Genomic DNA, 25242 nt, shown 5'->3' with positions numbered 1-25242 from the left:
GAGTTAGAGTCTGAGCAGAAATTGCTCGACTCAGTACATTTTCACTACTTCGTCGGCGGAAAGCCCAAAGTAGTAAAATTTACCGATGAGGATATTAGTAAAACCATTATAAGGTGGACCCACATCCAATTTTTTTGTCCAAAACTATTTCAAAGTCTCCATACGTAAGACCAAGAAACCATCAGTGACCTCAATGTCAAATTTCAAAATGTCAACTCTATCCCTACACCAATATCAAATTTAGTAACATTTTTATTCAAAATAATCTACAACTCCCCAACATACACATCAACAGAGATCCAAATTCAGTACTTTTCGAACAATTATAGTACACATTTCTAAAATAACCTCAATATCTCAATTTCACATACAAACAGAGACCTCAATATCAAATTTCGAAATATGGTATTGAGGAATTTATTAAAATTTATCACTTTTCGTACAATTATAGTACGCATTTCCAAAACCACCTTCAAATTGCAATGTCATATGCCAACAGATACCTCAATAACAATCTTGTTTCGTACAATTATACTACATATTTGCGAAACAACCTCCATATGTCCAGACTACACATAAACAGCGACCCTAATATTAAATTTCAGATTTCAAACAAATACAAATATAGTACTTTTCGAACACTTGATGTAAAAATTTCCAAAACCGCTTTTTTATCACAGACTTATTACCAACAGGGACTTTAATACCAACATTTCAAATTACCAGCTTCTTTCGTTCATCCAAACCGGAATTGTAGAAAATTTACTACCATTTAGTACAGTTCCTACAATTAGTACACATTTCATATATCAACTTACTTTCCAACATTGAAGGCTAGTCATTTTACCAAATTTCAGAATTGTAGCTCATTACGTTTTTCCAGTACTACGTATTATTACATTATAGTACTTTTCGTACCATTTTAGTACGAATTTCTGAAAATCAAGCCTTATAATTATTACCAAAATTTCAAGATTTTAGCTTTAGTCGTTTCGTCTGGGTGTTGATTGGGAACGGATTGGAACCCTCATATAGATAAAACCAATAAAAAAGACAACCTTCCGACAGACAATGTGATACTCTACACCACTATAATTTGCTGTATAGTCATATACAGAGACTTTACAGCAAATTATAGTGGTGTAGAGTATCACATTGTCTAATGGAAGATCAAAACTTTATTTGAATATGTTGACTTTCAATTATATAGCATTGTTATCGGTCATTAATACATTCCAGGTGCTGGATTATTGTTCTATGAAAAGTATATTTTAACTTTGTCATTCCGTTTGTAACATCCTTAAATATTCGTCGTAGACCCAATAAAGTATATATATTAATAATCAGCATAAAATTCTAAGTCGATTTAACGATGTCCGTCTGTCTGTTGAAATCACGATACAGTCCACATTATTTGACGTAGAGCGCCAAAATTTCGCTGAACGAATTATATTGTGTCTAGGATGGTTGGTGTTGAAAATGAGACATATCGGTCCAGGTTTGGTATAGTCCCCATGAAACGGTACCTCTCGATGTTCGGCATTTTGATGATTTTTGTCACATTTCTTCAAGGATTTGTCTGAAAATTGGTATTTGTAGGTCATAATGGGTCCTAGTTCGTGTGGCGAGACATTGCATGTATAGCTCCACGCTTTGGAATAGTCCCCATATAAATCTACCTCCCGATATTCGGTATTTTGATTATTTTTGCCACATTTCCCCATGAATATGTCTAAAAATTGGTATTTGTGGGTCATAATGGGCTCTTTTCCTTTACCCTAAGGTGGAGGATATTAAAAGTTTGGTCCGGCCGAACTTAATGTTTTTTTACTTGGTTTTCAATCATTATTTCATAGCTGAAAATTTTGGGCACAAGAGTTCACTTTTATGTAATCGCGATATCTTTTGTAAACGACCTTAAGCATTAGAAATATTAACAAAAAGTGATGGTCCACTTCACCAGCTAAGTATTGTCCGTTCAATATCCAAATTGTTAGGCTTTTTTACTTTTATATCCGTCACTTACATAGTATGGACCGCATATTAAGTTTGTCATTATGTTTGTAACTCATCGAAATAATAATTTTATACCCCACAAAGTATATATATTCTTGATCAGCGTAAAATTCTAAGTCGGTTTAGCAATATCCGTTTAGTCCGTTCGTCTGTTGTTATCAGGCTAGGATCCAAACAGCATGTGAATTTTGCATAGAGTTGCCTTTTGTGTGCAGTCAGGTCAAACTCGAAGAAAAGCCATATCGATTAACGTTTTCGTACAGCCCCACATAATTGTATCTCCTCATTTTCGGTATTTTAATGATTTTAGACTCAGTTTCCAGCGGAATAGCTTAATATCCTCAATTTGGAATTCATAATAGGTTTTACCTACTGTTGCAAAATATTTTTTATACAGATCTACGATTTCCTATAATCCTTATATAGCCGTCACATTTTGACGCGTTTAGGCAGAATTTCTAACGTAGTCGTTTAAAGTTTGGTATGTTTAGTCCACTATGCCTATAAGTTCAGAGATGCAAAATCCGTTTAATCTGTAACCTTGACTGACTACTTTTCGAAAAACAGATTGCAGGAAAATACAGATTGTCAGAAAATGTATGACTTAAATTTTATAAAGAAACCAGCAAGGAAAGGTCAAAAGTCGGTCGGGGCCTACTATATGATACCTTACACCACAATGCGTATTTATTTATATTGGAGATTTATGTGAAGTAGATCATACCAACTATGAACCTTATTTGAATTCGTACCATGGCTTTGGAGTAGTCACAATTTGGGAACTATATCCAACTATGAATCGATTTTCAACAAATTTAACAGAGAGATGTATATTGAAGCTATATAAAAATCCGAACCGATCTCGATAAAATTTGGCAGATGTATTTTGGAGCTTCCGGTATCAAATAGCATTGTAATGGAGTGCATATTACGCCAAATCGGATGAACCGATTTTCACTAAAATTTCAAGTAACCGATCCGATCTCGAAAAAAATTGAAAGAGACATTTCTGGTCTGTGTCCGATATCTGGTACCAAATATCATTGGTGTCGAAAGCATATTACGAAACATTCATATGGGAGCTATTGCTATATCTGAACTGATTTTCTGCAAATTTGATTCACTTGCTTCTAGACTGAATTCGTACGGATGTACAACAATGCAGGACTTTTTGACTTTTTGGTCATTTGGGGCACAATTAATACGAAATCTGTTAGAGATATTTATGGGAGCTATACCCAAATCTGAACCGATCTTGATAAAATTTGGCATAGGCATTTTCGAGAAGTACCTGGTGTCCCGTACCTAATGCTCTTCTTTCTTTTGTTGTGCAAAATTCACGTTATTTGGACTGATATTAGCCATTTTGTGTACAATTAACCCGAAGTCAGTTGAAGATATATAAGGGAGCTATATCTAAATTTGAACCGATTCTCACCAATTGCGATAGGGTTCGTTCGTGGGCCAAACAAATATTGTTTGGAAAATTTCATCTCAGTCGGATCAAAAACGCGTTTTGTTCACAAAAATACATGGCATGCATAAATCGACTCAGAAAGTGATTCTATGAAGATCCTCAAAAATAACTATGGGTCTATCTCACTTCCTTCTCTATGTCACAAATGCAATACAAATGCATAAAGATGTAATACTCTTATCACTATGTGTGTAGCGTAGAAATACAGATTTTGAGCAAAAATCGGATTTAAACCCTTACTTGCATAGAACCACTTGATGTGTCATTTGAATTTAAATTTCCTTCTATTCAATACGTTTACAATCAATTCCCAACAATAAATATGTTCTCCGATAAAATTGAGTTTGCTTTTCATATGTCTTTGGATCACTTGTTACAAATACAAAATTAAGCAATAACAAACCTTGGTCACCTTATAACTCTGATATTATTCCCACTGCCACTTAACTCCTCAAATATACAACGCCTCATCATATATTCGTGATTGATATTTGAAAAAACTTCTGTTTCTCGACTTCAAATAAACGATAAAAGTTCAACGACAAAATGAAATAAAAAAATTCACAGTATCATAACAATTCCTTCTGGACCAATGGCTTTTGAAATGACTTTTTAGAAATAATAAATTAAATTAAGCAAAAAACAATAAATTAATAAATTTTGGTATATAACAACAGACTTCGTTTGTCAATGTGCGCACTCGAAACAGAATAAATCCAATTTAGTTGGATTTAGTTGACAGAGAAAATATATTAATAAATTACAAATGGGCTATGGGCTTTTGGTGTTGGCATCAATACAATATTCAGTTATATTGGCCTGGCCCCATGGTAATCGCTGACGACCATAGCTGCAACAACGGGAATGATCGCTCACTGGACATTTGAAACAGAGTCTGAGTCAAAAATTTGCGTAGACGTAAAATAATCATTTATTCATAAAGAAATTTATAAAATCCATCGATCCATCCAATCCTCGGCGATAACTAAAACTATTCATATATTCATTTGAGAATTTCTCATATATATGGCGGGGAGGGTGGGCAGATCGGCAGGCGGTCTATAAAATAATAGCTGTAGTAGGAACTGACTGATGTGGTCCAATATGTGCATATATAATGGGCGATTGAGTTGCGATATGACGGTAGTATTTGCAGATTGTTGTCTAGCGATTGGTCATATAAGAGGTGTGATTTGCTTCGATGGCTGATTGATTTTTGTTGTTTTGTTTGGCGGTCATTGTACTGGACTCATTTGGTGTCCCAGGCCAACTGTTATTTTTTTTTTGGAATTACACAATGGTCTTTTGGGTAAAATTTGTTATGGGAATTTTGTCATCATCCATTTTTTATTCCTCCGATATTCTGTGATTTTGTAATGCCTTATTTTCTTGTTTTCAATTTTCATTTCAGACTTTATGGAAATTCCATAGCATCTCGAAAAAAACATCAAAATATTTTAACGTTTAAATTTCCACCATGTGTTCGATCTTCCACAATCGTATTAATTATCGTGGTGGTGGAACGGCGAACAACACGAATAGTTCCCCCGGGAGTCCGCCAACCCTTACCAAAGATTTAGATCCGGATAGCAATAACAATGACAATGATAGCAATATAATGTCGGGCAAAAGTGAAACCCCAACAGATGAACGTGAAGATGAGCCCAAGAGTCCTCGTAGCCCCTTGGAGGGGAATCAAAATTCTAAGGGGAATAATGAAGAAATGGCTGAAGAGCAGGAGGATGAAGAGGAGACTAGCAATGGTGTCTCCAATCATCCAAGTAAAGAAGAAGCTTTAGATTTGTCGGTATTGCCAAATGGTCTGGCCTCAAAGGGCCATGTGGCATTGGAAGCTTTGCAACATACCAAAGTAGCTGTGGCTCAATTTGCTGCCTCCGCCCTGGCCAATTCTCAATATTTTGGTGATAATCCTACTCCCGATCTGGCAGCTATATTACAGCGGCAACATTTAATGCAATTACAGTTTATACAACATTTACAAAGTCAATTGAAACGACGTGATAGGCAAGGTGAGGAGGATGAAGAAGATCTGGACGAGGAAGAAGGTGAGGTGGAACAGGAGGAGGAATCGTATCAAGAGGTGGTAAGGAGACATAAGGACAATGCCAGCAGAGAGAAGGATAATGAAAATTCCTGCCCAGAAAATGTGCAAATAGATTTGACTCAGAGCAGCAGGACAGGAAGAAATTCCGCAGAAGAAATCGAACGGAGCCATTCACCAAAAACTATCAAGGACACAGAAAGCAGCAAGACTGATCATGAATTTTCGAAAAATTCCAAGGATAAAGATAAAGTGCAATCACCCCATTATCAGCCCTTGTTGAGCGGCATTAGCTCATCATTGGCCTCGACCATCATTACCGACCATGATCCCATACCCCCGCCCAGTGAAACGAATTGCCTGGAAATGCTACAGCGCAGAACCGAAGAGGTCCTCGATTCGGCTTCCCAGAGTCTACATGCCTCCCAAATGCAAGACGAATATGAGTACATGCAAAAGGATGGTCAGGGAAGGGGAGAGATATTCAAACATCGTTGTAAATATTGTGGTAAGATTTTCGGCTCCTTTTCGGCCCTTCAGATACATTTGAGGTCACACACAGGGGAACGGCCATTTGTGTGTAATGTGTGTGGCAGTAAATTCACCACAAAAGGAAATCTGAAGGTCCATTATCAAAGACACACCCAAATATACCCGCCCATTTTAATACCACCCGGTGTGGGACCACCTCTGGATATGCCACCCACAATCAATGCTCAACCACCAGCGCCTCACTCCCATCCCCATTCCCATCATCCGCCGCCCCCTCCTCCTCCACCACCACCACCTCCATCTGGTCTCTTGGGCATGCCAATTCGTTTGCCCCTGCCCTTTGAGAAATCTCAGGTGAAGGAAACGAACGAAAACGAAGGAAGAAGGAAAACTCCTGAAGAAACCAAAGAAATCGCTGTGGAAGACGAAGAAGAAGAACCGAAAGAATCTCCCAGAGACTTAACATCGGCAAGTTGCAAATCAAACAATGAGCACCCCGAAGATCTTAGCAAACCACCCAGCCGGATGAAGAGCCAAAACCCAAACCTTTGGTAAGGGTGAAAACCCCACAAGCTTTAATGGAACCTACAGGCATAGAACAACAGCAGCAGCAGCAGCAGGAGTCGCAGAAAATCAACGACAAAACTGAACGACCTCTGGCATCAGTAACCCCAAAACGGAATAGCTCACATAGGAAACGCAATTCGAACAGCTCAACACCTCCCCAAGAATTTAGAAAAAGTTTTCCTGGCAATGGCATAGGAGATAGCGCCGCCGTCGACGACCATGCTCTATCCAAACATTTTCGGCGGTCTTCTTCCCTGAGTCGTAACAGCAGCCTGGAACACCTAACCGGCGATTTTTGTCAAGTGGAAACATATGTCGACAAATCATGGGAGGATCTAATCGAAATCGATACCACTTCGGAAACCTCAAAGCTCCAGCAATTGGTCGACAACATTGAAAATAAACTCACAGATCCCAATCAATGTATATTCTGCCAAAAGGTCATGTCCTGTCGTAGCTCCCTGCAAATGCATATTCGAACACATACGGGTGAGCGACCCTTTCGCTGTAAGATATGTGGTCGAGCCTTTGCCACGAAGGGCAATCTTAAGGCTCACATGAGTATTCACAAAATAAAACCTCCAATGCGTTCGCAGTTCAAGTGTCCAGTGTGTCATCAGAAATTCTCCAATGGCATAATACTACAACAACATATACGAATCCATACCATAGATGATGGGTCGGGTGGAGGTCCACAAATTGCTGGCGCCTCCAGTGAAATGGCTGCCGCAATTGCGGAACACAATCAACGTATACGTGCCCACATGGAGGCGGCCATATTGGAAGATCAAAATTCCAACAAATCTTTGGGCAATTCGGAGACATTTGATTTCTCCACAACATCTGAATATTCTGGTCAACGTTCGGAATCGTCGCAGGGTGATTTCGATGAATACATGACCATGGAGAGTACCGATGATTCAAGAGAAAACACCTCATCGCTAACGCCGTTGGATAAACGTCAATTTGAAGATGCCGATGAAAAGGGTGAGAGTGTTGGGGGTGGTGGCCCAGATACCATGGAATCTGGTCTATCTCAAGCCATGGATTTGACAGCACGTAACGGCACCTCTCAGCACACGCAAAGAGCTCTGGATCATCTGCCACATTTGATGGGTATGCCGCCGAATATTTGGCTGATGGCTGCCGCACGCGAAGAAATACAAAATCTCGGAAATCAGGGAAAATTTCCATTGTTACCATTTGGACCATTAGGATTTATGGGTGAGTAGATTTTTTTTGAATATTATGATATTTATAACATTTAGGACCCGGAATAAAATTCAACACATTTCGTCTCATAAAATTAAGTGGAACAATATTATATTTAAACTAGTTCTAATGGAAAATCTATTGGAATGCTTGGCTTACAAATCTTCACTTCAATACGTTTGGGCTTAGTAAATATATTTATACCCTACACCACATGGTGGTAAGGGTATTATGTCTTTGTGAATTTGTGTGAAACATGGAGAAGGAAGGGAGATAGACCCAAAGTAACTTTTGAGGATCTTCATGGAATTACTTTCTGAGTCGATTATGCATGTCAGTCCATCTGTCCGTCCGTACATGTATTTTTGTGAAGAAAATGCAAATGTGCCAATATCAGCCCAAATGGACTGAATTTTAACACTTCCGACCGAATTCAGTGTTGAAGCAAGTAAATCAAATTTGGAGGAAATTGGTTCTGATATAGGTAGAGGTCTCACATATATATTTCATCCGAATTGGGTTTTAATTCCCTCACATGAGTAATATACAGTGTGGGATTAAAAAACTGCAACCAACTTCAGACTGCTGTCATTTCTAAGCCACTAGTCCGACAGCTGTTACAATTATTTCAGTGACAGCTTATTATATTGTTTACAAGCGTACAAAAGCATTTCGGTGAGAATTTTCCAGAAAAAAAGTTATTCGTGATGGAATTCAAGCGTGATTCAGGTGTGATTTCTTTAGATTTGGCTGGAAACCCACAAGTGGTTATCGTTAGAGCACTCCAGCATTTCAATGTGAATAAATCTCTTGTGTCTCGTACCATCGCTCGTTACCATGATGCTGGTAGCGTAACCCGTTGTCAAGGAAATGGACGGAAGAAAAGAGCAACATCAGCAGAAATGGTTCGAAATGTAAAGAAGCGACTTGATGGAAACCGGCGTCGCAGTGACCGAAAAATGGCTCGTGAGCTGAACATATCGCAATATTCCATTCGGAAAATATTGAAAAATGAGCTCGGGGTAAAGCCATTGAAATTTCAGAAAGTGCAAGAACTTACACCGCAACAGAAAGAAAATAGACTCAAAACAGATAAAGAAGAGCTTGGGCGAAAGTGGTGAACTGCCGAATTTGGTATTCTCCGATGAGAAAACATTCGTTGTCCAGCAGTTTGTAAACAAACAAAATGATCGTGTTTACTTGCCAAAGAGGTCAGCTGAAAAAGTGCACCTATGGTTGGCCACCAGAACTCAAGCGTAGGCCATGGTGATGATGTGGGTCGTCATAACATCCGAAAGCTGTGGCATCAGAATAAATGCCGAATATTATCGCGAAAATATTCCGGAGGGTGCATTTTCCTCACGAGAATTTTCACAAGAGGGTTAGGCTCAGAAAGGCTAGACCTGTTGTTTTCAAAGATGTCCGCAATACATTTAGGGGTTGAAATGGACCAACAACTACAAATGTTCCTGATTTTGCAGCCGTTATAAAGGTCACAAATAGAAACCAAAGGACTGGAAATTTCGCATGAAGTTGGAGTTTAGGACGGCGGTCTGAATGGACCACTGCTTTTGTGTGAAAAATTTTAACATTTCCATTCTACCGAAACGCTAAAAATAACTTACAGGCGGAATCCAAAATACACAACAGGCAAACTTCTGGTTATTTTTTTTTTTTTTTTTTTTTTTTGACGAATATAGCCAAATATCACAGACAAGCAAATCATATAGATGAGACTAAATTTGGCGATACAGAGGGGCCTCTTGCATTTGGAAAAAAATTCCTGATCACACCATTGAAGCCAATCGACACGGCTGAGAAGAGAGTTAAGCACAGGGAAAAATTCTAGCATTTTGTATGACCATTAGATTATATTTACCTGTAAAATGGACCACAATAACTAACATCATGACGGAGTGCGTAAATATTGGGCAAATGTTCCTGGTCAAAATGCTAAGGGTAATATCTGGGCAGTGCTCCGTGACATTTCAAAAGCGAAATCTTCCAAAATGGATTTGGACATAAGAGGGCGTCTAGCATATTATAGTGTTGTAGGGTAACACATTGGTCGGCCCCGCACAACTATAGCCTTTGCTTACTTGTTGATATTAATGTCTTGGATTATTGCGATCTCAATGTCCGTTAGGAAGCCGGTCTCGTGTTGGCATTAAGTTCAGACACTCTGCAATCGCCCGGACCTCCGCTTGAAATACCATACTATGATCGGGCAAGCAAAAAGCGATTACAGTATTTATTTCTTCAATAAAAAGTGCAAATAAAAGTTTCCAGTTTTTGCCTTCAAAAGTTTGCACAAATAACTCAAACTGAATATGAGTCTTCTGAGGGCAGAAAATCACAGATATATCATATAATTTAGAATTATGTATAATAGTATCTTGCAATATTTCAAAGCATTTATTCAATAAATTCCGATTCCATAATATTTGTCTACGCAATATTTTTTGGCCTGCAACATCGTCACATCACCATCGAATAACACAATTCGCTAACAATGCTAGCAAATAATTCCATAGGCTATTGTTACCAAAACAAAAAGAACAACAAAGACATATCAATGGGAGGATGATGATGAAACTACCGAAAAAAAAAACGCGCAGAAGGAAATTGGTATTCCGGCATAAATTTCCATCACTGTCAAAAGATGTTATTTAAAGCGTAATTTCAGTACTTAAATCATGGCATTGCCTGCCTCAATGTGTGTAACAAGGCGCAAATAGTGGCGCATAAGAGACATCAGTTTGCCATGTGACGACGACGATGACACACTCACGCACATCATACATACGAGTACATATGTATGTACATGGCAAGCAAGTGAGTGAGTGGCACACTCCTCCATTCTTGTTGGCGTTCAAGAAATGATATAGCCGTTTTGTCTGTCACCTTTGACCGGCAGAAACAAAAAGACAACGACAACAGCAAATATATCACACCAAAGAGGAATTTATAAATAAAAATCGCTTAAAACGAACGACATAATTCAATTGGACCCAAACAACAAAGAGTGTTTTTCAAATAGGACATTTTCCGATGATGATTCAATACGAGAACTGAAATGTTGTAGTTGTTTCTTTTTGTTTTGATCGTACACTACAATATAACATATAAAAATATTTCATGGGGTACCACAAATTTACAAGTCGAATAGGAAGCAGGTCAAACCGCACTTTTTTTACGCTCCACAAGGAGACATATAGACAGTGAGCAAAAGGTATAGTCGGGCCGGGCCGATCGTGTGATAGCCTACTACAACACCATAATATATTTGACAACCCCCTTAGATCCAAACCATTTTTATCGATTTTTATACTCTCCACCATACGTAGTATGGAGGGTATATTAAGTTCGTCATTCTGTTTGTAATTCATCAAAATAATATTTTTAGACCCAACAAAGTATATATATTCTTGATCAGCGTAAAATTCTAGGACGATTTAGGTCTGTCCGTTTGTCCATCTGTTGTAAGCACGCTGCAGTCAAAACGAATAGGAAGCTAAAATTTTGCACAGATCTTTTTTGTCTGCAGGCAGGTCAAGTTTAAAGATGGGCTATATTGGTCCACGATATCGTATAGCCCCCATATAACGGTACCCCCGATACTCGGTATTTTGATGATTTTAGTCACATTTTTTAAAGGAATTGTCTGAAAATCCACACAAGGAGTTCCTTGAGAGTACTTTACCCCCTGAAAGAGAATTATCTATATAGGTCCACGATACTGTATAGCCCCCATATAACGGTACCCCCCGATATTCGGTATTTTGATGATTTTAGCCATATTTTCCAATGATATTGTCTGAAATTCTATACAAGGAGTTCTTCGTTAGTGCTTTACCCCCAGACATAGATTTGACAATATCGTATATCCCCCATATGTCGGCACCTTCCAATATTAGGTATTTTAAAGATTTTAACAGAATTCTTAATGGATTTTATTTTTTTTGAAAAATTTTCTAATTCGTTCCAAATGGTGGAGTATTTAAAGTTTGGACCGACCGAACTTACTGTTTTTTTACTTTTTTTTTTAATTAGCGCTATATTTACGCAATTCACACAAAAGTTGTGGTCATCCAAACTGCTAGGCTTCTGCCCTTTCGTGTGGATAGGTTTACAATTGTGACCTGCATCCATTTCAACTATCATTTTCAACTAATATTTGGCGAGCGTCTTAGACGGACACATATAGCTAGATTGACGTAGTTGGCGAGACCCATACATAACATTATTGGCCTAGGGCCTTAAAATCCTTAAAAAATTTTGTTTAAATTTTAAAAATACCGAATATAGCCGTTTTATTGGGGTCTATACGACGTGGACCTACAAAGGGATTGTTTGTCATAAGGTATTACCATATTCAAATTCGATAACTTGAAATATATCGTGAATAATGTAGCTAAAATCATCAAATTTTCGTATATCGGAGCTGTGTGAAGATCTGGACCAGCCAGACAATTTTCTGTCAGAGGCTGTAGCATCCATTACGAAGTTTTAATACCATATCTCAAACAATATCGGTGGGTATTGTACCTAAACTCGTGAAAATACCGAATGTAGGGAGGTACTGATTTATGGGGCCTATACGAAGACGTGGATCTGCACAGACAATTTTCTGTCATAGGTTGTAGTATCCATTACGAACTTCAAATACCAAATTTGAAACAATTCCGGTGAATAATGTCGCTAAAATCATCAAAATAGCGAATATAGGGAGGTACAGTATTATGGGGGTTATACGAAGGCGTGAACCTGCACAGACAATTTTCTGTCATAGGCTGTAGTATCCATTACGAACTTCAAATACCAAATTTGAAACAATTCCGGTGAATAATGTCGCTAAAATCATCAAAATACCGAATATCGGGAGGTAACGTTATATGGGGGCTATACGAAAACGTGGACCTGCACAGTAATTTATCGGTCTTAAGCTATGCAGGTCCACGTCTTCGTATAGACACCAATATACCTTCTATATTTGGTATTTTTAAGATTTTAACACAAAACAACTAAACGGTTTTTACTTTTTTGAAAATTTTTAAATTCGTTCCGAATGGTGGAGAACATTTAAAGTTCGGCCCGGCCGAACTTATTGCTCTTTTACGCTCCTATACTGCCGATATTTGGCATTTCATTGATTGTAGCCAACATTTTTTTAGAAACACTGGACTTTCGGCATTTACATACATAGTTATACATGAGTTACTTTTAAAATTGTGGATGGTATAAACAATTCGGCCCGGTTGATTTAAAATGTTTTTTTTATTTGTTTGGCATTCGGAGTTTTTAATTGACAATAATACGCAATATCGGTATTTTGGTTATTGTAGTGTGATTTCTCATGGAATTGTCTGTAATTTGGCAATTTGAAGTTCGCAATGAGTCTGTAATGAATTTTAAATTGCACCTTAAATTTTGAAATGAAAAATATATACCGGTACTTCCCTACATTTGATAGTTTTCGTCATACTTTTTGTGGCATTCTCAGAAAAGAAGAATCTTTTGTTAATTATAATATATTTCAAAAACGTTCCATTCCAAATGAATAGCTTTCTGCTCCTCAGAAACTATACAAAATGTTAAAATAATAAGTGTCCCTAATGGTGTAGGATATCAAAAGTTCGGCCCTACAAAACTTAATCCTTTTTTTTTTCACTTTTATGATTTGTGTCATGCGTTTCGCTAAAATTGCTTCAAATTTGGCAAGTGGAGTTCGTAATATGTATTAATTTCTACAACAGGAAATTATCATATTAATATTTGATATTTTGATGATTTATGCCACAGTTTTTCACGGAAATACTTCAAATTTGGTATTTGGAGTTCCCATAACAAAAGAATTACCTATGAAGGTCCGCATCGTATATCTCCCATACAATGGTAACTTCCGATACTCGCAATTTTTCTGATTGTAGCCTTTTCTGATTTTTCAACGGTTTTTCCCTAGCCCCCACATAACTGTACCACGCGATGTTCCTTTTTTCCAGAATGTTAGAGGCATTTTTTTACAGATTTAAAATTTTGCAATTTTCTTCCAAATGACATTTGTTGTTTAAAGTGGAACACGTTTCAATTCAGATAGTTTTATATAAGAAAACATTCTTTACCCAAAATTGAAGGGTATTAAAAGTTCGGCCCGGCTGAACTTGTTGTTTTTTACTTTTTATACCCTCAGTAATATGGTAACAGAGGGTACATATCATTTGATGCGCCCAAAACATGCCGAAATAACGGTTTTAGCCCCTAGGTCTAGGTTTTGAATATTTTTTTATTTTTATTATTATTATCTGATTGTCTTCAAATTACACATATCACAATATTTTTATTAACCCAAGGTCTGGTGGAAAGATGGAATATATCAGTTCACTCCATCAAGAACCTCTTCCACAAAGGGTTTAAGTACTTATATCTTTCATAACTTGCGAAACAAATCAGCGATTCAAACTTGGTATATCTAAATATTTTTGTCAACCATACATCTAATGTGAATATGGAATTTATCGCTCATTCCTTCTCTTACCTCCCCACAAAAATATTGGGATATGTGAAACTTATAGAGATGCTTATTTCGCATTTTATGAAACATATAATTATTCAAAATTTTTACCCGTTGTGGGGGAGGTACCAGAAGCAGAAGTCCGACATAATCCATCTTCACGCCTGTTGATAAAAATATTGGGATGTATTATATTTGAAGATAATCGGTTTGTTATTTCGCATTTTATAAGAGTTATAATTTTTTAAAATACTGATCCTTGAGCTTTGCATAGCACTAATATTTGCAAAGCTTGAACAAAATTATTTGTTTCTAGGAAGATGTTAATCTTTTTTGGGGGAGTTATCAGAAGGGGTGGACAGATATTTCCCATCTCCAAGTTCGATCTAAGTATTGCAATAATGTTACGATGTACCAAGTTTGGATCAAATCGGATACTCCCTTCGAGAGTTATCGTGCGCACCAGCTAGCCAGACAGACAGACGAACGGACACGTCTAGAGCGACACCAAATGTCCTGGAACGGATTTGGTCCAAAGAGACCTAGGGTCTAAAACCGTTATTTCGTTGAGGCATGTTTTGTATCAAATGATATATACCCTCTGTAGCCATATGGGGTATAATTTATTATTGAAAAAAAAAAAAAATACACATACCTACATAACTAAAGTTGACATATTAAGCCGTGCAAATAAAACAAAATTAAATCGGTTGGTAGCTTTGCCCTAACTTGATTTCACTGTACCATGTTCCAAATTTGGCCGTGGCACATAATATATATCCATCGGAAACCCGACTGATGCTTTATACTTTGAATTTACGGTTATGGTTCATTTCACCTACAAAATATTATCCGATAACTATTCAAAATGACGGTCCAAAATTCTGACCTCCATGCAAATTTGTGTATCAATGACTTATAAATATATGTGTTCAATTGTTTTTCCGTAGGTTTCAATAAAAATGTAAAATTATTGGCGATCATCGCCTCTTATGTATTTACTATTAAACAGAACTCGTATTTTATTTATTCTTTTCTTCAACTCATTTAATTTGAAGGAGTGTGCTCTCGACACTTTTCACTTGTTTTTCTTTAGATCAACTTAAAAACGAATAAAAATAAATATATTTTAATTTTAAACATGGCAATATTTTCATTTTATGTCAGCGCCGTTCAGCAAAATTAAACAGCCAACAAAGGAAACAATTCGCACCAAAAAGAAAATCTCATACAAAGTTAGGCGTGCTTACATTTTGTGCGTGTGACTTGATTTCTTGTCAATCTGCCATTGCATCCATCGCACACAAAAAAACCTATCTCGGAAAAGAAAATTTATATCCAATTGACATACGTTGCGATTTTATGGGACATTTAGTAATTAAACGGTGTTCGGTGTTGACAAAAATTAATGTTCAATTCTACAAAATGTGATTTTTTTGGCGTGAGCTTTAATTTATTTTTCGCATATCTTCACTTTACTTGTATTGCAGGTTTGCCACCACAAGCTCATATTTGCCAATTGTGCTTTAAATTGTTTCCGAATCCAACGGCTTTGGAAACGCATTTTCAAACGGAACATACCAAAGAGGCTGCAAACCGAAGTACTCCACATTCTTCGGGTAGCGGTGGAGGTGGTGCCAGCAGTTGTAATGTGGCATCGATTGAGACGGATACTTCAAATGTTGCCGATAACGGTCAAGTGGTTACGGTGGAGGACAAGAATGTCAATGCGGCTGCCATCAGCAATAAAGACAACAGCTGTGATGGATCTGATGCAGCGGAAGCGCCTTTATATGACAACAAGGTAAGTAGATATTTAATTGCAATGATTAAAAATGTAAAAAAACGGCAATGGTTATTTATAGAGTCAATTTCTTCTTTATATATACTCGTTTTTTCCTCCATATTATTAATCGGCGTAAGCTTGTTACCCAGTCTACCCGTCATAACCGACATTTCTATGTTTTGCCCACTAAACCATAATCCTAGAATTTTCCATGTTAAATTCCTTATGATTACACACATTTAAATTCCTCTTTACGAGTATCTCACACACCAGACCATTTCATGTTATTCGCCCCACAAACACACATTCTTCCGGTTAAGTGGAAGTGCCATAGTCAAGAGTTACATACTTATACCAAATTTATCATCTGCCACAGCTCTAATGATGTTTTCAGTTTTCTGTGTTGTTCTTTTTTTTTTTTTTTGCTGCTGCTGCTCCCCACCACATGTAATCCCACCAAATTTGGTATATCCACTCCATTTGTGGTCATGTGTAATTAATAATCTCATCATAATTTGTTACTCTAACAACCATATTTGTTGCCATAAATACACATTGGCCACAGAATGGCATATTTTGCGATTACATCTTCTTCTTCTACATCGACATCGCCATCGTCGTTGTAGTGGTCGCTAGACTATGGCTGTTATTTCTTTGGCTTGCGCTTAACATCATTTCTCATTTATTTGAGTTTTACTTGTGTTTTTTTGTGCCATATATGGTGTGAGACCATCCTGTCGTGATCTATTAGTTGTTACTTGATTCATTGGCCAAAACAATAAACGGGAAAATGCTTTCTATTCTGTGAGAAATTTATACAATTATTTTTAAAAAAAATTGATGGATTTCGATTTCTTTCCTTGGCATAGATTTCTTCAATTTCACATTTAAAAGAATAATAAAAAACAATTTAAAAAGTATCAGTAGTATACTCTCAGCCAATGTTCGATTATTTGAATATATTTTGACTTCTGTTATTATTAATTTGAAGGAATGGGCCAATAATGTCCATTACATATTGGATATTTCGAATATATTGGTAACTTGGAAGGGGTTCTCAGCTATATATCATTTTCACAACAGATCTTGTGTTAGCAAAATATTGTATATGTGATTTTTGTGTAATTTTAGGAGACTTGAATGCTTATCTTGTGTTAGTAGAAATAATGGAATGTGTGAAATATTAAGAGAAGCTGATGCTTATTTAAGATTTTATAAACGTTTTGGTTATTCAAAACTTTGACCCCTTGTGGGGGAGGTACCAGAAGGAATCGTCCGATATATACCGCCTTTACAACAGATCCTGTGTTGATAAGAATATTCAGAAGTGCGAAGTGTAAATGGAATCGGATGTCTATTTCGCGTTTTATGAGCTTAATGAATATTCAAAATTTCGAGCTTTTGTGGGGGAGGTACCAGAAGGAGTGGACCGATATATTCCATCTTAACACCAGATGGGTTAATAAAATTATTGGGATTTGTGAAATTTGCAGACAATCGGGCTCTTAAATCACATTTTATAAGAGTTGTAATTTTTCAAAATTTTGACCCTTTGTGGGGGAGGTACTTGATAGAGTGGACCAATATTGTCCATTTTCGCACCTGACCTAGCACTGATACAAAAATTCGGATTTGCAAAGTTTGGAGCAAAATCGGAGTATCGTTTCCCTTTATGTGCCGAAAATATATTTTCTGAAAATTTTGACCTTTTGTGGGGGAGGTACCAGAAAGAGTGAACCGATATATTCCATCTTCACACCAGACATTGTGTAAATAAAATCATTGGTATGTGTGAAATTTGAACATAAACGGACTTTTACATCACATTTTATAAGAGTTGTAATTATTCAAAATTTTGACGATTTTTGGGGGAGGTACTTGATAGAGTGGACCGATATTGTCCATTTTCGCACCTGACCTAGCACTGATACAAAAATTCGGATTTGCAAAGTTGGAGCAAAATCGGATAATCGTTTCACTTTCTGTGCAGAAAATATTTTTTCTGAAAATTTCGACCTTTTTATCCATCTCCGAACTTGATCGAGTTTGACTATAAAATTACGATGTACCAAGTTTGGATCAAATCGGATACTCCCTTCGAGAGTTATAGGGTGCACCAGCCAGCCAGATTCCCGATTTCGGGTTAATTATGAACCAAATTGACATTATCAGTCCAAATGATTGAGTTTTGGCACATCCGACCGAATTCAGTCTAGAAGCCAGTACACCAAATTCGGAGAAAATCGGTTCAGATTTAGCTACAGCTCCTAATATCATCCGATTTAGTGTTTAGGTCCCTCATATGCGTCATATGCACTCCACAACAATGATCTTTGCTACCAGATATCAGATACAGCCCAGAAAGAAGTGCCTAAAATTTTTTCAAGACCGGTTTAGATTTCTTTACCCGATTTCTTTTTGTACACTAAATGCCTAATATCAGTCCAAATGACCTGAATTTTGGCACATCCGACCGAATTCAGTCGAGAAGCAAGTTCATAAAATTTGGTGAAAATAGTTTTAGATATAGCTACAGCTCCTATATGTATGTTTCATCCCATTTGGTTTTTAAGTCCCTCATATTCGTAATATGCATTCGACAACAATGATATATGGTACCAGATATCTTATAGAGCTCGCATACCTTTACAAATTTTATCGAGAACGGCTTAGATTTGGATATAGCTCCCATATATATCATTAATCCGATTTCAGGTTTATTGTGCAAATAATGGGTGAATTTCGGGACGTACGTTTTCATTTTGTGGAAATCCAATATATATATTTTAATATAATCAAAGATTAAAATGTCTCCGTCAAATTTAGTGAAAGTCGATTCGTAATTGGATATTCCTCCCATATAATAGTTCCCCGTGTAATCAAACTATAACTGCTCTAAAGCCAAATGTTGATCTACTTCAAAAAAATTCTTTTGTTACGGGAGCTCTACTAAATACGCATAGTGGTGTGGGTTATCATATAGTCGGCTTCTCCCGACATTTGACCTTTCATTACTAGTTTTTTCTTGAAAATTTTTCGAATTTTTGTGGGTAGGTACCAGTAGGTAATGTGTTAAAAAAAAAAATAATAGGATGTGTTAAATTTGATGAAAATCGGACACTGATTTAAAATTCTACGATAGTTATAAGCATCTTCTATATCTATTAAACAGAAACATGTTTGTTTGTTTGTAATCTATGGTCCAGAAAACCGCTGCACAGATTTTCCTGAAAATTTCCAAGTATACTACAACATCGCCTGAAAGTAACAAAGGCTATATCAATTTTTCAAATTGCACTTGGAACTGGAGATATAGCATCAGAATCGCACAAATTTAGATTTTATATGCACACATCTATTGATCCATTACAGATATGGTCTCCAAATTTGTAATGCTTAACGGAATTTGGAAAAAAATAAATTTGCCAAATTATATTGAAATCGGTTCATATTTGGATATATTTCAGCTAATTTCACATATTTGATGCACCAAACACGATACGAAATTCAGCATGAGTAACTAAATTTAGTACAAAAGTAAATTTGTCAAATTATATTCAAATCGGTTCAGATTTGGACATAGCTCCCACATATATTTTCGGCCGATTTAATATATTTAACGCACCAACCACGTTACGTATGTCCGATTCCAATGAAATTCGGCATGAGTGACTAAATTTGGTACAAAAATAAAATTGCTAAATTACATTGAAATCGGTTGAGGTTTGGGTATATCTCCCATATATATTTTTCGGCCGATCATATGTACCAAACACGATATTTATGTCCGATTCCAATGAAATTCAGAAAATTGTTCTCAGTTGTTTATATATTTTCAACATTAAGCGAAAAGTTTAGAAAACCCCAAAATTATATTAATAATTTATGAGTCAGTTTTTCTAAAACAACTAGATATATGTACTGATTCCAACACTCGCGTAGATCTCTTTCTAATTTAAATATTTATTCGCACAAATGTACATATAAATATGCGTATTTTCTTTAATACATTTTATTGAAAATAATTTGACATTACATATTCAGAATTTATGACCGCAAAACTATAAATCACTTGGCGAGTGTGAATTTCTGATGAAAAACAAATGTACGCACCAGAACACAATACTATCAGAACCTATGCTGTACATCTTCATCAGATTGCCGCCCATCATCCTCCCTCCCTACCAACACACACACACTCACACCAACACAGGCATATACATAATGCTCGATTTCAACTCTTTAATGTATGACGTTCTCACATCCATGTCGTCACGGCGGCATGCTGCATATGAGACTGATGAGAAGTACTCGTGTAAGATGTGGCGTCTGGATTGTGATTTTCAGTTGAAAAACATTGTTGCTGTTGCTGTTTTTGTTGTTGTTGTTGCTTATTCATGTCACAAGACATTACATTGCCATTAAAATGACAATTAAATTGCAATAATTATTTAAACGTTTAAAAGTGCCATAGTGTTGATATTGAATTTTTATAGTTCACTAAACGATTGGTGTTGCATACGAAAAGAAAAACGCTGATGTTTTCAAATAAATTGATTACAGACAATTTTGAAATTAAATTTATTTCTGCCGGTATCGAATTCACCTTTGCTCATTACACTTAGATTGGACTTTTCTTTCGCAGTCTTTATGGAGGGCCCGTTCACTTGCATATTGTCTTTAGTGCCTGTCTTATAATTTGTCAAAATCTTTAATAAATTGTTATGGACAAATGAGAAAAAAAAAAAAAATAATAAAATCCAGTACAGAAGATGTCAATTGACTATGTAGCAAAATAATTTCTAGGGCAAATTGATTAGGTATATAAATCCCTAAATATGTAGGCCAGCTCTCATTTCGCTAACGCATTCGTACTGTGTGGGAACATGCCGTACACATAGCATAACACAGTCCAACAATTTTCGGGTCATGGTATGTGGGTGGGAAATTCCAATTAGAGGTTCGAAAATACGATTTTAGTATCCTTTATATAGTCCTAACCATGCACAAAAGGTCTGCAATAGAGCTTTGGACTATATCTAGAATTATTGATACAAAATATGGATCATATCAGTCCACTCTTAGTTATTGGGGCTATATGAAGGTATATCTTGATTTAAAGCATTTTTATACCCTCCACCATGCTATGGAAGGTATATTTACATTGTCATTCCGTTTGTAACTTCTCGAAATACTCATGTCAGACCCAACAAAGTATATATATGTATGCATGTATGTCCACGTTTTCATATAACCCCCTTATAACGGTACTTCCCGACATTCGGCATTTTGATGATTTTAGCGACATTATTCACCGGAATTGTTTCAAATTTGATATTAGAAGTACGTAATGTATACTACAGCCTGTGACAAAAAATTGTCAGTGCAGGTCCAGGTCTTCGTATAGCCCTCATATAACGGCACCTCGCGATATTCGGTATTTTGATGATTTTAGCGACATTATTAACCGAAAATAATTCAAATTTGGTATTTGAAGTTCGAAATGGATAGTACATGGATAGTGCAGGCCCACGTCTTTGTATAGCTCCCACAGATACGGTACCTCCCTATATTTGGTATTTTGATAATTTTAGCGACATTATTAAGCGGAAATATTTCAAATTTGGTATTTGAAGTTCGAAATGGATACTGTAGCCTATGAGAGAAAATTGTCAGTACAGGTCCACGTCTTCGTATGGCCCCCATATAACGGTACCTCCCGATATTCGGTATTTTGATAATTTTAGCGACATTATTCACCGGAATTGTTTCAAATTACCTATTTAGAGTACGTAATGGAAACTACAGTCTGTGACAGAAAATTGTCTATGCAGGTCCAGGTCTTCGTATAGGCCCGATATATTAGTACCTCCCTATATTCGTCATTTTGACGATTTTAGGTACAATACCCACCGAAATTGTTTGAGATGTCGTATTTGAAGTCCATAATGGATGATACAGCCTGTGACAGAAAATTGTCTATGCTATTGCATGTCTTTGCACAGCTCCGATATAACGATACCTCCCTATATACGATATTTTGATGATTTTAGCTACATTATTCAACGTTTATTTCAAGTTTCGAATTTGAATATGGTAATGGCTTATGACAAACAATGCCTATGTAGGTCCACGTCGTATAGACCCCAATATAACGGCTATACTCGGTATTTTTAAAATTTTAACACAATTTTTTTAAGATTTTATTTTTAGAAAATTTCCAAATTCGTTCAAATAGTGGAGGGTATTCAAAGTCCGGCCAAACTTACTACTTTTTAACTTGTTTACATCTCAGCCATACTCTCCAACTAATTTGGGAAATTTGCGTATTGTGAGTTCCTAGTAGAAACCCTCCATGCACCAAATTATCAACATTGGTTTATGTTTTTCAAGGAGTAATAAATATTTTAAATGTCCAATGTAGGTCAATGCACAAACACACATAGAGCTTTGGATTTTAGTTGTTTCGAGGTTTTTTGCCAGCAGGGGTCACCCAGCAGGGTCAACCTAAAAGTCACACCCAAATTCAAACTTTTCTTCAGGGATAGTTCACATATTCTGAGAACATGAAACTCCAAATGCTCATAAAACACAGGATCCTGAGATCATATGTTTTCAGACTTGTTGGACAGATTCGTTTGACATTTTTACACTCCCCTACTCCCTACATGGTATGTAGGGTATATTAAGTTCGTAATTCCATTTTTAAATCATAGCAATAAAAATTTTAGACCTAACAAAGTGATTGATCGGCGTAAAAATCTAAGACGATTTAGCAATGTCCGTCCGTCTGTTGTAATCACGCTAGAGTCAAAACGAATTAGAATAGGTAGCTAACATTTTGCACAGATTAGTCTTTTGTCTGCAGGCAGGTCAAATTCGAAGATGGGCTATATCGATCCACGATATCGTATAGCCGCCATACAACGGTACGCCCCTATATTCTATATTTTGATGGATTAAAATACATTTTTAATGGAATTGTCTGAAAATTAGCACAAGGAGTTCCTTCTGTGTACTTTAACCCCTGGAAGAGAATTGTCTATATAGTTCTTCAAAGTCGTATATCCCCCATACAACAGCAACACCCTATATTCGGTATTTTCATGACTGTAACCAAATCAATGAATTGTCTGGAAGAGTATTGTCTACATAGGGTCACGATATCGTACATCCTCCATATAACGGTACCTCCCAACATTGGGTGATGATTAAAGCCAAAATTTTCAATATAATTTTTCTGAAAATCCACACTAGGAGTTCTTCTGAATAGTTTACCTCCTGGAATAGAATTATCTATATGGGTCCCCGATATCGTATATCCCCAATACAACGATACTCCCACTTATGTTGATGATTATAGCTACATTTTTCAATGCAATTGTCTAAAAATTAACACAAGGAGTTCCTTCTGAGTACTTTACCCCCTGGAAGAGAATTGTCTTTATAGCTCTTCGATATCGTTTAGCACCCATATAGAGATTCATCCCCATATTCGGTATTTTGATGTCATTAGCGACATAATTCACCCGAATTGTTTCAAATTTCGTATTTAAAAGAAATATTTTTGATCCTTTTGCAAAATATGGTTAAAACTCCCTGTAAACGGAATTATAGAAAGTCAAAATATTCCACAAAATTATATGACATCAAATTCTGCTATAGGTACTAGAGGACGTCAAGGGTATAAATCATACATAAATGCCAAGAATTCATACACATTTTAGGGTTAAAGACGTACTTTGTGTGAGTTTTTGCAAAATGTTTCAACAAAGCTTCCTTTAAGAAGGAAGACGTCAAAAACAAAAATATTCATCATCAAATTTTACAGTAAGTCATCGAATAAAAGAAAATTCTATTTCCATTTTATATCAAAATGATATTTGCATCAATATTCTTAAAAAAACCAAAAATATTCCCAAAATATTTTTTTGATCAATTTTTCTTGGACTTTTTTCGATTTGACGCCTGAAAGTAACATCAAATTTCGTTTTAGGCGAAATGTGTCAAAAGAAGAAATATTTTACACACAATTTCACCATAAATCTCTGAATAAATCGTAGATCTAGGTGTTATAGTTTTTATGAAAATTATATTCAAAATGTAATTTCAATTCGAGTTAAAGTCTCCCTTTATACTTCATTTTTTGGGAAAAGTGTTAAAGCAAGAATTATTCTAAGAATGTGTTCAGTTGGATTAAAATCGGACGAAGATTTCACATTATGTGATATCATTCACAATTTTTACCCTTTGTGGGGCAGGTGCTAGGAGGAGTATGCCTATATTGTCCTTACGATCAAGGCAAGGCAACAGAAGTAGTGGAGCAATATTGTCCATCTCTGAACTCTACGTAAATTTCGTTAAAAATATTACCATGTACAATTTCGGATCAAATCGCATACTGCCTTCGCGAGATATCGTACATAACGAATATATTCTGAAACGTACTTAATTTGAAGATATATCTTAATCGCAATTGATTTTCACTAAATTTTATTGAAGTATTTTAAGCTGTAGAGGGTGAGATAAAAAAAACTGCAACAAAGTCAAACGCAATAATTTTTACATTTTTTTTTAATTTTATTGAATGGAAGTAAATAATATCGGAAATAGCATCAAATTTAAGAATAAGTTTAGATTCGTTCGAATTTGCCACCTTTGGCCTTCAAACGGCCAATGAAACCGTCACACGCTGCCCGAATGTTGCACTGCGGTATTTTGGCCCATTCTCGGCGAAGTGCTTGCTTGAGGTGATCGACACTTTGGTATTTTTATACCCTCCACCATACATAGTATGGGGGGTATATTAAGTTCGTCATTCCGTTTGTAATTCATCGAAATAATCATTTTAGACCCAACAAAGTATATATATTCTTGATCAGCGTAACATTCTAAGACGATTTAGCCCTGTTCGTCCGTCTGTTGTAATCACGCTACAGTCAAAACGAATTAAGATAGGAAGCTAAAATTTTGCACAGATCTCCCTCTTGTCTGCAAGCAGGTCAAGTTCGAAGATGGGCTATATCGGTCTGAAATTCTACACAAGGGGTTCTTTGTGAACACTTTACCCCCTGACAGGGATTTCTGTATATAGGTCCATGATATCGTATATTCCCCAT

General features: G+C 36.3%; 1 protein-coding gene across 1 annotated transcript in view; it reads left to right on the top strand.

Moving 5' to 3' along the window:
• The first annotated feature begins 4933 nt into the window (after positions 1 to 4933).
• LOC131800727 (homeotic protein spalt-major-like) overlaps positions 4934 to 25242 on the top strand; it is a 29193-nt gene continuing 8884 nt past the window's right edge. Inside the window, 3 exon segments of the mRNA XM_059118407.1 lie at positions 4934 to 6588; positions 6621 to 7838; positions 15828 to 16141. Of these exon segments, the coding sequence (XP_058974390.1) occupies positions 4971 to 6588; positions 6621 to 7838; positions 15828 to 16141 (3150 nt within the window). The 5' untranslated portion in view covers positions 4934 to 4970.

Source organism: Musca domestica, unplaced genomic scaffold (assembly GCF_030504385.1).
Source record: "Musca domestica strain aabys unplaced genomic scaffold, Musca_domestica.polishedcontigs.V.1.1 128, whole genome shotgun sequence".
NCBI classification, from domain to species: Eukaryota; Metazoa; Arthropoda; class Insecta; order Diptera; family Muscidae; genus Musca; species Musca domestica.
Note: the sequence above shows the minus strand (reverse complement) of the source record. Positions and strands in the feature narration are given on the sequence as shown.